We start from the raw sequence: 12,448 nt of genomic DNA on the forward strand, positions 1-12,448 counted from the left end.
TTTTATTTTCTGAACGTCCAAATCACACAAGCAGTCAGTCAGTGACATATCAAAAGAAAAGATGAAGCCTCACAAACACACTACATCATGTGATCAGGCAGCATAAATAAATCTGAAGTACTTATTACTTTCTCCAAGGAGGTTTTGTGTTTGTCTGTTAAGCTGCTTTCAGACATTCACTGAACTCCTGAGATCCTCCGCAGTTTCTCCGGAGGACGTGTGTTCGAACGCAAATGTCCGCAGAAGTCGAGGTGAGCACACAGCGAGGGATCCCCGGCAGGTTGATGAAGCTTCTCACACGCGAAAGACGCCAAAATGAAAAAGCAGTGCCATTCATGTAGAAGACACCATCAAAGAAGTCAAGAGAGTTTGCGGTGATAAGAACCAACGCTGGTGTTGATGCGCCCCCCCCTCACCTGAAATGTTGGTGCAAATCGAAATCGAAATGTAGATCTAGTGGGTTTAAATGTGATTTCATACTGGTGGGCCTTGGTGGAGGTATGCACTCTACTGAGGGACATTCCAGTTCTCTACTCGGTTACATCACTTTTTCTTCATTTATGGGGAAATGTGAGTAATTCTGGGACTCCTTTTATTCATATATTCATATCTTTCGTACGTGACATGGGTCTCAAATTCTGTTCATAATGGTGTTAAAGAATCTTCAGTTAAACTTGTTGAAACCTGCAGAAACCCTCGTCTAGACACTGTCATCTAAACAAATCATTATGTCAAAGCTCTGACTAAAATTGTCATTGACAGACACAGAGCACAGAAACATCTCTGATCACGGCTGAAGCACTTTAAAGTTGTGCATGTGCGCGGCCAGTGGAAACACTAAGTGTGTATCAGGGGCCAACTCAACTGTGGGAGTCCCAACACCCATGAATAATTCAATCATTTGTGAGCGTGAGTGGAGGAGGATTCACTTTAGCTCATCGTTGTTTCATCATCAGACACAAGCTGCTTTCAGACACGAACTGAAGTCCGGACATTTTCCTGAAATTTACCGGGGGTGTATATGAGAACGCAAACGTCTGAGTCAGTTGCTCTGGAGATTTTCTGGAACTTTTCCTGCCAGTCCCACAGTAAAATGTCCGAGTGAGCTTATGTGAGAATGCAGCAGGAAAATGTCCAGAAAATTCCAAAAGAATGATGTGTTGATGATGTTTCTAACACGCAAGAGACACAAAACTAGATGAATACAAATATCTCAGGAAGAAAAAGGAGATAGGAGATTTGAGAGCTTTTGGTGATAAGGGCCAACAACAATAACATGTGATTCCCAAAGCATTATTTATACACCCTGTCCTGCCTCCTGTATTCTCTACCCAGACACCACCCCTCACCTGAATGTTTCGGACATTTTCCTGTTGTTGTGAACTTGTCTTACCCGGACAATCTCCAGCTGTGATCTTCATATGTGAAAGGCAAACTCCAGAAAATGTCCAATTTTCCAGAGTTCATGTCTGAAAATGACCATAAAACCTAAATATCCTGTGCCATCTAATTGTCTAAATGCATTACAGTTTTCTCTTATATCTCTGGAAGTTTAGGAAAAAATATATTTTTTAACTTTTATAATTGAATAGCTTTCCGATTTAGCTGCTTTTGAGGAGTCACTGTACCTTAGTGCCAGCCACTCTAGTGTCAACTCTCCGTCCTCGCTGCGCTCAGCAAAGGATACGAACTGCTCCCAAACAGCGTGTCATCCACGGAGAACGAACTCAGTCTGTCTTTGCTCAGGGTGCGTTTGATGTCTTTGATCAGCTGCTCGTCCCTTCTCTCTCCGTCCAGGCTGCCGCCGGACGGTTTGGGCCGGATCCCTCCGTCGTGGGACTCCTCTTGGCTTCCATCGTCGGACTTGGACGTTGTAAAATCAGTTATTTCCGTCACTTCTCGACTCTGCTCCTCTGTTTTCCCCAATGATTCCTCGGCATCTTTGGCTCCACCTGGACTCGCCGGGCGCTCATTGTCCTCGTCTGTTTTGGACGCAGGTTGGAGATATTTTGTCTCTTCAGTTTCTGTTGCTTTCTCTGGATCACGAGCAGAGGTTTTCTCTTCACTTTGTTCCTCTGTGACACTCTCAGCTTTGAGACTGGCAGCAGAACGATGAGTACCGGCAATGCTTTCCACTTCAGTCTTTGAAACATCACTTTGCGTCTGTGTTGGTCCTTTTTGATCCTTGTCTTCCTCTAGAGATTCCTTGCTTCGTTTTCTTTGTCCGTTTGAAGACTCTTCATCATTTTCTTCAGTCTGCATCATCTGGTTTAATTCCTCCACCTCAGTCTCCTCTTTCTCCTGGGTCGTATCTTTGATGGCGTCGCTCTGAGGTTCATCTTCACAGGGTTTGCTCTCAATCTCCGACTCTACAGCTTCCAGTTTTTCTTCACTTTCAACTTTGTGTATTTGCTCGTTTTCCTCCTTTTCACTCTTCTTCATCACCTCAGGTGGAGTCTCTACCCTCAGCAGCTCTGTAGATTTCGTCTCTTCTTTACTGTACACTTGAGCCTCTGACGTCTCTTCCCTCAAATCCTCTAAAGGTTCGACAAACGTCTCGAAGTCCTTTGACATTTGATGCGTGTTTACCCAGTTTGTGACCAGATCTGTGCTGTCTTCTGCTGCCAGGGCCTCTGGACTTTCTTTATCCACTGCGACGCTCTCTTCTGCGTTAGGAGCCTCCTCGTTTGGTGCTTGAGGTTTGAGCAGCACACTTGCTCCTTCCTCTGAGGCCTTGCTCGCCTCCTCCGCGTCCTCTCCGTTTTCTCCATTGGCGACAGCAGCATGTTGATCAGAGCATGTTTTTTTGTCAGATGTTGCGGTGGACTCGTCTAATTTATGACTTGTACCACCTAAACCCTCATCTGTGGGTGCTGAAGATTGTGCCTCATCCTCGTTGATCTTACTATCGATATTTTCGATCAAGTCTGAATCTCTTTCATTGAGTTCAGGTTTGTTGCCATTTTCGTCTTGTTTCATTTGCTCTCTGTCAGTATCCATGTGATCTGGTTTAGATTCCTCTGTTATCTCCGTTTCTTCGCTCTCTTGCTCGGGATCTTTTTGAGCAGTTTCCTCTTGTTTATCACTGTCGTCTCTTTCCCGAGCTTCACTTTCTGACGCATCTGTTCCATGATCCTGCTCAACCTCGTCCTCGTCAGGTTTTCCAGCACCATCTCCAGACTCTGCTTCTTTAACCTCCGCACTTTCACCTTCAGTCGGTTCCTCCTCTGTTATTCTTTCGTCTTCAACATGCTCGGCTGCTTTCTCATCATTTCTCTCCTCCTTTGAAACTTCTATCTCATCATCATTATGACTATTTCTTTCCCCTCCGGTAGAAATCTCTCCATTTTCACCATCAATTTCTCCCCTCTCACTGTTGGAACTCGCTCCTTCAGTTTCTTTCTTAGCATCTTCAGACTCCACCGTGTGTTCAGTCGTTTTATTTCCATCTGCTGTTTCATTGACAGCTGACTCAGCTGTATTTTTGCTAGATGTCTTCTCGTCATCAGTATTTTTCTCAGGTTCTACGGTAATCGCAGACTTTTCTTCTCCCTCTTCAGCTTCCTCATTGTCATCTTTACTCTTTTCAGATTCCATTTGTTCTTCCTCATTTCTCTCTTCTTTTTCTGCCTCCTCACCCTTTTCTTCGTCCCTCTCTGCCTTTGTCTCCTTTACTTCCTCACCGTCACTGGTTTTATCAATCACGGCTTCCTTTGCTTCAGATTCTTCCTCGTCATTTTTATTCTCAACACTTTCACTACCCTCGTCTTTTTCTGATTCCTCTGCTTTCTCTTCATGTGCAACTTCATCTTCTTCATCAGCAGGTTCTTCATTTGTCTGCCTTTCAGGGTTTGAGTCAGTCCTAGTATCTTCTACAACATTTGCCTCATCTTCTATAATTTCTTCTGTCTTACTTTCATCTTTGCCCTCTTCCTCTTTTTCATTCTCTTCCTTTTCTCCACAATTTTCACCTTCTGCTTCCTTACTTTCCTCCTCAGATTTCTCCTTCTCTACCTCATCATTTGTTTCCACAGACCTTTCTCTCTGCTCTCCTCCCAACCCTTCTTCTTGCCGATTCCCATCCTCACTCACTAGCTCTGCTTCTTCCTTTTTAACATCATCTTTACTGCCCTCGTCCTTTACACTGTCTTCACTAATATCTGCTGTTTTTTCCACTGTGGTGTCTGCGCTCCCCTCCACCGAGCTGCTCGAATCCTCCGTCGTGACTTCTGCTTGTGATGCTGCCATGCTGTCTCCCTGCTGCCTCTCCTCTGTGTCACTCACAGGTGCCTCTTCACAGCTGAGGGCCTCTCGCTCCTCTGAGGGCTCCACTTTCATCTCCACTGTCTCGCTCACTGTCATCGCCTCTTCCTCTGCATTATCCGACGCCGCTGTCTCGTCAGTCTTTCTATCCAGCTCTGATATCGATGATTCATCCGCCTCCTCTGCTTCTGCCGTTTTCTCCTCACTCTCTACATCTTTCTGTGCAGCTTCCGAATCGTTGCATTTAGCTACTGTATCCTCCTCAGGTTCTGAAGCTTTGTTTTCTGGTGTCATGTTCCCTTCAGACACAGCATGAAGCGCTGCACCCCTGTCCTCCAACTTCTCTTCTTCTTCTTCTGATGCAGGCTTTTCATCATCTTCATCCAGTTCTTTGTCCAGCTCATCTTTGGTGCTATCCCTGTTCTCATGAAGCTCTTTTTCGGTTCCATCCTCCTCCTGTTCTTTTGGCTCAGATGTCTCCTCCTGATCTTCAACAACTTCAGCTTCAACAACACTTTCTTCAGATTTCAGCTCCTCTGCGAGAGTTTCTAGCTGCTCTGGAACAACATCTGTAAAATACAATGAGATGTAATGAGAAAATTGTGTATTTTCATATAACATAATCATTTTAATGAATTTAAAAACTATGTACCATTGCTCTTCTGTCCATGGCCTTTATCGGTGGCCTCCTCGTCCTCCTCTGTGCTGGTGTCGCTCAGTTCGGGCTCAGAGCTGCACTGCGACTCCTTCAGGATGGCCTCCACCAGTTTCTCCTGCACAGATTTAGCTTGAGAAAGAAAAGAGATAAGAGCACATGCAATGATATGAACGCACCTTTGAACCTTTGTAATTGACTCATGGTGGCGAGGTCAAATGTTAAAAAGAATAAGACAATGCAAATGCAATGAGAGAACTGAGCCAATGAAGACACATACAACCATGAACAAACAATATTTCTTTAATCTTTCAAGGGGCAAACAAGGGAGCAACACAACATGCAAAATGATAATTAAAAAAACACACAATTCAGTACACACACAAAAAAAATGGAAACACAAAGCACACTTTAACTTAGTTTTAAGTATAGAAATAAGACAAAGAAAATCTCTTAACTTTGGAACAATAGAGTTCCATTATAATACATTTTCTAACCATGTGTAAGTTGAGTGTTTACATGAAATTGAAGAAGAAAAAGAAGCTGCTTGTATTTGTTTGTGTGCAGAGTCTATACATGAATATTCAGCAGCTCTTCACAGATGCATGTTTTGTGTTTTTAGAAATACTGCCATTTTAAGTGTGTGCACTTTAGAAATACATGTATTTTTACATCAGCGGCAGCTTCCTCCTTCATATCTGATTGCACTTTCACCCCCTGAGGGCTTCCACTTTGTTTTCTGCTGTTTAGATTTATTTCATGGCACTTATCATTTTAATCCAAACTGTATAGTGCAGCAGTAAAAAAGCAAACAGCATAAATATTTTGTGAAATGCAATCAATGTGACAATTTCTTGTAAATATCAAAACAACTTAAAACTCACTTTTAATGAAACTGATGTTTGACATTGAAAAGTGGACGAGACCAAAAAGATAATTACACACAAAATAAACGAAGAATAAGGAAAGAAAAAAATGCCAATTTTTCCACTATTAAAATGTAAGAACATCATCCATACTATAATTTAAATATCACAGTACTGTACTACTGTGACAATAACCATTAATTTGCTGTTATATTGTATTACGTGAATTACATATAAACCATTACACAGCCCTGGTTGTGATAATAGTGGAAAAACCTCCATACGAGATGGACGGAACCATTCCTCACTCAGGTGAAATCTACCTGTTGGTTTTTTACTCACCCCTCTCCGGCCCCTGCTCCTCCTGTTTGCCCTCATCCTCTGTTTTCTCCTCCTTCTTTTCTCCCGAGGTGTCATCACTCTGTTTGAGCTCCTGCCCCAAGGGGACGCTGGTGTCAGAGATGTTGATCTCTGTGCTGTCCCCCGCACTGTTCTGTAAGTCAGGTTCTTTAGCCGCACCAGACTCAGCCTCAGTCGCAGCTGCTTCTTCCGGATATGTTTCATCTTTCTCGTCTGGTGGAGCAACAGTTTCTTCTTCATCAACCGCTGCAGTCTGCTCCACTTTCTCTCTGTGGTCTTGTGTGGCTTCATCATCACTCGCCTCCTGGTCGCTATTTGTACAGCTGGAGCCTGAACGAGACTTCATGTCGTCTGTACAAGAAAGAGAGCATTTTTAATTCTTTCACAAGATAATCATTCTCCACACTTCCAGTATAAATGAATATAAATTCCTCAATAAGAAAGGAAATGCATCATTAAACCTTTCAAAAGGTTTAGAGATTTTTCTCTTTTTTTCCAAGTTTTATTATTTTTTACAATATAGGATACAACATATAGTGATATTTTAAATATTTTACTGGGATTTAGACTTAATCAGAAGAAACAAGTATTTGAATGCTTTTGAGAGCACAACAAATTAAAGTTTTTTACTGTATTAAAAGCAGATTTCAAATTAATAACATATGTGTTTATGGTGTAATGCCACATTCCTCTCAGTTATTTTCCTCTCATGCGTCATTTGGAAAATGTTTTCAAACGAGGAGAATCACCCACCGTCCTTCTCATCGTCTTCAGTCTCCGATGCATCCATCTCTTTAACCTGCGTCTCAGTGTCACTGGATGGAGATGGGGATTTCTTTTCTTTCGCCTCTTCCACAGGGCCCTCGTCGTCTGCTTCAAAATCTTCTTCATAATCTGAGTTAAGACAAGGAACATTTATTGACAAAGATGGTAAAGAAAAGTCTGTTTTTATATTTCTCTTAGTGATACAGTGTTTTGTATACCATCTCTGACTCTGCTCTGCACAGTTACATGTGCCTCTTTGACTCGACACTCCACTTCCTGTGGAGGACTTTTTTCACAGTCGGACTGGGAGGCAGCATCCTCTCCGGTCATTTCTGTTTCCATCTCAGGAGCATCCTTCTGGCTGATGACCGACTCCTCTCTTCCTCCCTCCTCTTTCACCCTCTTTGGTGGTGGTGTGGGTTTTTTGTCCAATCCCATCGCTATGATGCACCTGAATAATGTCCATAAACATAAGCTCAGTTTAAAAGAATAATTCTTAATTCTTGCTGAGAAGATAAACACCACTTTCATATCGGTCATTAAACTTCCAACAACGGTCAATAATCTGACAACAGAATACTGACATGATGATTTATTCAGGAAGTTAAAGTAGTGAGCAAACGAAGCAGAGACAGAGCAACATTGATTTTTAACTGGACTCCTGTTTGTGACCATCAGATCAACAATATTCACTCTCTTTGTTTAAAACGATGCATGATGATGACTGTCTGTTATTTGATCTTCTACGTTTGATCCCTTTCATAAATTTGAAGGCAGGAAAACGTAGTAATACGAAACAAAGGGAAACATCTGGCCTGCTGCTGTCCAAAGGTAGCAAAATCTAACTAGCCACAGGTCAAATGTATCATGGGTTCAATCTGCTCTGATCTAATTCCTGGTTAAGAAAGAAAAGCATAACTTTTTCCCCAAAATGTCAAATTAATGGAAGTCATACATTTCTGCTTCTTATTGCCATTTTCACTTCAGTTGTGTTGTTATGTGCCAATTCATTTCCTTTGTTAGAGACACAGGGTGCCTTTAAAAGAAGACCTTACTTAAAGCAGGGAGAGGCCCCCTCTACGATGACGAAGCCAAAGTGTCCGTGCCTGCCGCCAAGTCTGGAGCCTTTCCTGTGTTTGAACTCGCAGCAGGAGCTCAGCCGCTCCACCTGCAGCCCGTTCAGGAAGAAGGTCAAACTGAAGGGGAAGCCTCTGTGTCGCCTCGAAATGAACTGGAAGGACTCTGAGGGGGAAAATGAAGGAGGTGGAGGATGTGATGCATGTCTGAGGATCCCCACCAATGGTTTATCTAAATGTACACACACACACATTTAAACAAACACTAACTCAGATGGTCACACTGACCTCCCTCGCGGAGCTTTCCTTTATACACAGACAGGTTCTCTCCTCCGCAGTGCTGCTGGAACACTTTCACATCGTCCCTCATGTCGGTCAGGTCGTGGGAGAGATGCACCGTTTTGCCAAAGTACACCATGTTCACACACACCCTGCTGTGGTGCACAGAGCTCCTCAGCATGGGGGGGTCCTGGAGAGTTTAATATCAATTTAGGAAATGACATGACAGGTTTGATGAAATAGACTGATTCTTTGCAGTGATAAATGTAATGGAAATTAGTCTTATAATATATCAGTGCTTTATTTTTCCTATTGCATTTTGTCTTACCACTGACATTTTGTTCTGATTAATCGCAGTATAGCAAAAACAAGCTCAGTTGACAATGTGTAATTAATAAGTTCATTAATTAATAACTTAAGTCAGTAAAATGTTATGCATAGTGTTAGTAAACTGAACCAGAGATTACAAGATACAAATTTATCAGACACACAAAAAGACACAGTATAACTTCCTACTTCTAAGTGAACATCAATGCGTGAAATTTGAATGGCCTTTCCAAATGAATCCACTGACGCTGCCGCCTGTAAGTGTGTTGTGGAGAGTTTCGTTGCTGGGGAAAACAAAAAGAGGGACAAAGACCTCAGTGACGTTAGCACCACTGGTGGCGGTGGTGGGGCGCAGTCTGCGGCCTCTGAGCGTGCCGCCGCTGGGAGTAACCTTGAGCCCCCTCTCTTTCCTCTTTGTGGCTGGAGGCACTGGGGTAACAACAAAGTTGTTGATGACAGGGAGGCGGTAGGGGGAGATGTCATTGGAGGTCTCCATTGTAGTCAAACGTCTCCGCGACTCCTTGGTCATCTGGGAGGGAAGTTAATAAGGTCACTTTAGTCTAAAAGACTGTGACTGTGCATTTGTTGGGGAGTTATTTGTCTACGTAGAGCTGATAGGGTGGTTATAAGAACTGTAGATGTGTGATGTGGAAACATGGAAGGGTTAACTTTTATACAGTTAGAATTAAACAAAACACATTTCTGAGCGTGTAGCCAAATGGTTTAATATGCAGTATGATACTGTTAAGAGTTTTTAATTAAAGTTCTCTAAAGAGTAGTGTCCAAACAATATAAAAGTGTCCTGCACACCCTCCATACAAGCAGGTGGGTGAATGCATGAATGTCGTATGTGTCACAGTCTCACAGTGCAGTTGAACAGCGGATCGTTCTCATTGGAGGACTCTTGGAGCCTGTAAGGGGAGCTGCGTCTCAGTGAGGCCGTGGTGCCGTTACTGTGGATCGGCTTCAGACGCACCGGCCTCTGCATCTTCCCCGGAGCCGTGTTGGGTCGAGACGATCCCAGCTAGGATACAAAAACAATTACTGTCAGCATTCTGCTAATTAAAAACAGTGTGTATCACCATGGAGACCTCGGTATCAGCATTTTTGAGAATAGTAACTCACAACACTGCATCCCATAAACATAATACATGAAGGTTTAGACAAACTCTAACTTGTGTGATATGGTTTTTATATTTCACAAGTCCAGAAAGATAAAGAAGAATATACACACAAATATTGATAAGAAAAAAAGCCATATTCCGAGTAAGAAAATATTGGATTGATCCAGTTTATAAAGGCTACCTGAAGTTATGATTGATGGATTTCTAACACAGGAGAGTCAGTGGGACCTTGATGATGCAGTTTCCAAATTAAGCAGATTTTAAGCACAGCAGTAGGAGTATGCCGAGGTAAAGTGGACGTACCAAATATTAGAAATTGCTCAAACCACCCACAACTTTCGTTTCTCTCGTCCACTTTAGTTGTCATAAAATGTCTTGTTGCATGTTAGAATAAAAACTTTCACTTATAGTCAAAACGAGCTGGAGTGTCATTAGCTCGAGCTCATTCATCTGCTGAGCAGGAAGCTTGAGACGAAGAGAGAGATCTCACAGAGTAAACACAGAGATGGAGGATTACTGGCTCTATTTATTCTGGCATCGAGCTCAGTGATTTTCTATGTTTCAATGAAAACATGAATCTAATCCCTCTACTTCACTTCAAACACTCACAGAGCAAACAGCCGCTGAGACAGCTCTTCAGTCTCAAGTGTCCGTGTTAACATGACAACTGTCAGCGTTTGGCTACTGATCTAATTCTCTCTGTTTACGTCTCTGTCACACAAACATGATGATCTCAGTTGATAAAGAAATAGTTCAACTTTTTTGGGAGATCCACTTTCTTAATGTGAATCAGACGAGCAGACTGATCCCACCCTCAAATCTGTACTGGAGCCAGCAGACAGTAGGCTTAGTAAGTGGTAGCCTGGCAACCACTGTAAACCTGAGAAAGTCAAGAAGTAGAAAAAGTCCAGCACATTTTCTACTGATCCAAACGTGTCCTCTTCAATTTCGGTTTTTATACTGATCAAATAAATGACATGTGTTAATTAGTGATGTTTAGAGGTGCTGCTCGTTGGATTTTGTTTCCTTTGGACAAAGCTAATAACTTTCCCCTTTTATTCCCTGTCTCTATGCTAAGCTAAGCTAACTAGCTGCTGGCTATGGCTTCATATTTACAGTTCAGACATGGAATCATCTGTCAATAGACTTTTCTATTTCTCTTCAGGTAAATAAGCACATTTCCCAATATGTTGAAATTGTATAATACCTCACCCATCAACTGTCTCCGATTTTTAACTTAAGTTTGAGGGATGATGCATTTTAACAGTGATTTTCAGGAACATTGAAATTTTAAAAACTACATCAGTGTCCCCTCAATCTACGACTGCACCAAAGGCTTCTGTTTGCACTCACGGACTCGGAGGACTCGGAGTGCTCCCCCTCGGGTCCAGAGTGCTGCTTCCGGAAACCCCTGACACCCGTGGGCGGGTGTGGAGACAGGACGGGGATGATGTCGTCTTCATACCTTCTGGAGCGATCCACCTTCCAAAAAAAAGACCATTTATTGAGACACTATGTTGCTACATGTGAAAACCTTTGATCCAAATCAAGATATATTGTGGTTCAAATGATTCACGCCACTTAAATTGATCATTTTACTTTCAAAACAGATGACTCATACAGACCGGATCATCTGTGTCCTTAGAGACACTGAAATGGGATTGTTTTTAATAGATCAACGATGTGCAAACAAAGGCTGACGTTATGAACAGGCATTATGTCACATCATTTAAGGGTCATTAAACTCTGACAAAGCAGTGTTAAAATGTAAATGATCTACCTTGATCTTGTGCACTCGTTCCCTACTTGCAAACTCCTCCAGTTTCCTTTTGATCTCGATTTGATGGAGACGCTGCATGGGAGGGGCACAGAACAAACTGACATTGATTATTATGCAAGGAGAAGCACTCATAAAGGTACAGAGGAGTTTGTTTCCCCACTGTTTTTGTTTCGGGTACACTGTGTTCACCTCACCTCCATCTCCAGCACCTTGTAGAAAATGGCCTGGGCGAGACATTCACGAACATGTCTCTGGTGGGCTCGCTGGTTCAGCTTGTGTCTGTACTCTTTGTCTGGAACGATTCGGCCACTCCTGGTGATCTGAAAACGACAAAAGTGTCAGTATTGCTCAATCAATACGAGTTTATGATGAGTGATAACATTGTTTCTAATCTGAGGTCACCTACAGTTCATATTTTGCACATCACTGCAAGATAGCACCAGAACAATTAAATGTCCACGTCCTTGGAGAGGAACTTTCATGACAGTGAGTTGTATAGCCAATATTAAATAAAGATCATTAGCAGGTTGTTATATTAAATAATAATGTTCTCTTAACAATTCTGAATGTACTATAAGTTAAAATGTCACTATTCATAAAGTCCTTTGTCAATATTTTATCTGTACGTATATGGTCATTCCAAGACGTCCTGTTTGACTTTGTTTTAATTTTCCTAATGCAAGATAGACGGGGGGGTGGGGGGTTTCAAGTTCGAGACCAAATATCTGTCACTACATCCGTACCAGTCCTGCTCTCTGCAAGTGTCTTCTGATGCGAGTGTTGCTGAAGTATCCAGCGAGGTGTTTGTCGGTCAGACTGTTGTAGGCTGAAATCAGTCTGCAGAAACACGATCCATAAAAACACAGAGGCAATTAACTAATGGAAACTCAACAGATTCCGTCACCAAACAAGACCTCACTTCACAAAGGACATCCAGACTTTAAACTTCGTCT

General features: G+C 42.4%; 1 protein-coding gene and 1 long non-coding RNA gene across 3 annotated transcripts in view; both read right to left on the minus strand.

Moving 5' to 3' along the window:
* Window positions 1-10: 10 nt before the first annotated feature.
* LOC117760409 lies at window positions 11-399 on the minus strand. Its single transcript, XR_004613672.1, has 2 exons — window positions 181-399; window positions 11-112 (listed from the first exon to the last, which is right to left on the minus strand). It is a non-coding gene; the product is annotated as an uncharacterized LOC117760409 (long non-coding RNA).
* A 970-nt stretch (window positions 400-1,369) lies between these two features.
* Window positions 1,370-12,448, minus strand: part of erich3 (glutamate-rich 3) — a 12,851-nt gene continuing 1,772 nt past the window's right edge. The window contains exons 2-15 of one of the 2 annotated variants that reach the window (XM_034582773.1): window positions 12,239-12,332; window positions 11,690-11,815; window positions 11,496-11,567; window positions 11,069-11,197; window positions 9,457-9,615; window positions 8,905-9,120; window positions 8,274-8,454; window positions 7,965-8,151; window positions 7,128-7,360; window positions 6,898-7,038; window positions 6,127-6,495; window positions 4,916-5,050; window positions 4,018-4,832; window positions 1,370-3,975 (exon numbers count right to left, since the gene is read on the minus strand). In XM_034582773.1, coding sequence (XP_034438664.1) covers window positions 1,651-3,975; window positions 4,018-4,832; window positions 4,916-5,050; window positions 6,127-6,495; window positions 6,898-7,038; window positions 7,128-7,360; window positions 7,965-8,151; window positions 8,274-8,454; window positions 8,905-9,120; window positions 9,457-9,615; window positions 11,069-11,197; window positions 11,496-11,567; window positions 11,690-11,815; window positions 12,239-12,332 — 5,182 coding nt within the window. In that variant the 3' untranslated portion in view covers window positions 1,370-1,650. Of the gene's footprint in view, window positions 4,833-4,915; window positions 5,051-6,126; window positions 6,496-6,897; window positions 7,039-7,127; window positions 7,361-7,964; window positions 8,152-8,273; window positions 8,455-8,904; window positions 9,121-9,456; window positions 9,616-11,068; window positions 11,198-11,495; window positions 11,568-11,689; window positions 11,816-12,238; window positions 12,333-12,448 lie in introns of both variants that reach the window. The other variant, XM_034582772.1, reaches the window with a different exon arrangement.

The sequence above is a fragment of the Hippoglossus hippoglossus genome, chromosome 4 (assembly GCF_009819705.1).
Source record: "Hippoglossus hippoglossus isolate fHipHip1 chromosome 4, fHipHip1.pri, whole genome shotgun sequence".
Classification (NCBI taxonomy): Eukaryota; Metazoa; Chordata; class Actinopteri; order Pleuronectiformes; family Pleuronectidae; genus Hippoglossus; species Hippoglossus hippoglossus.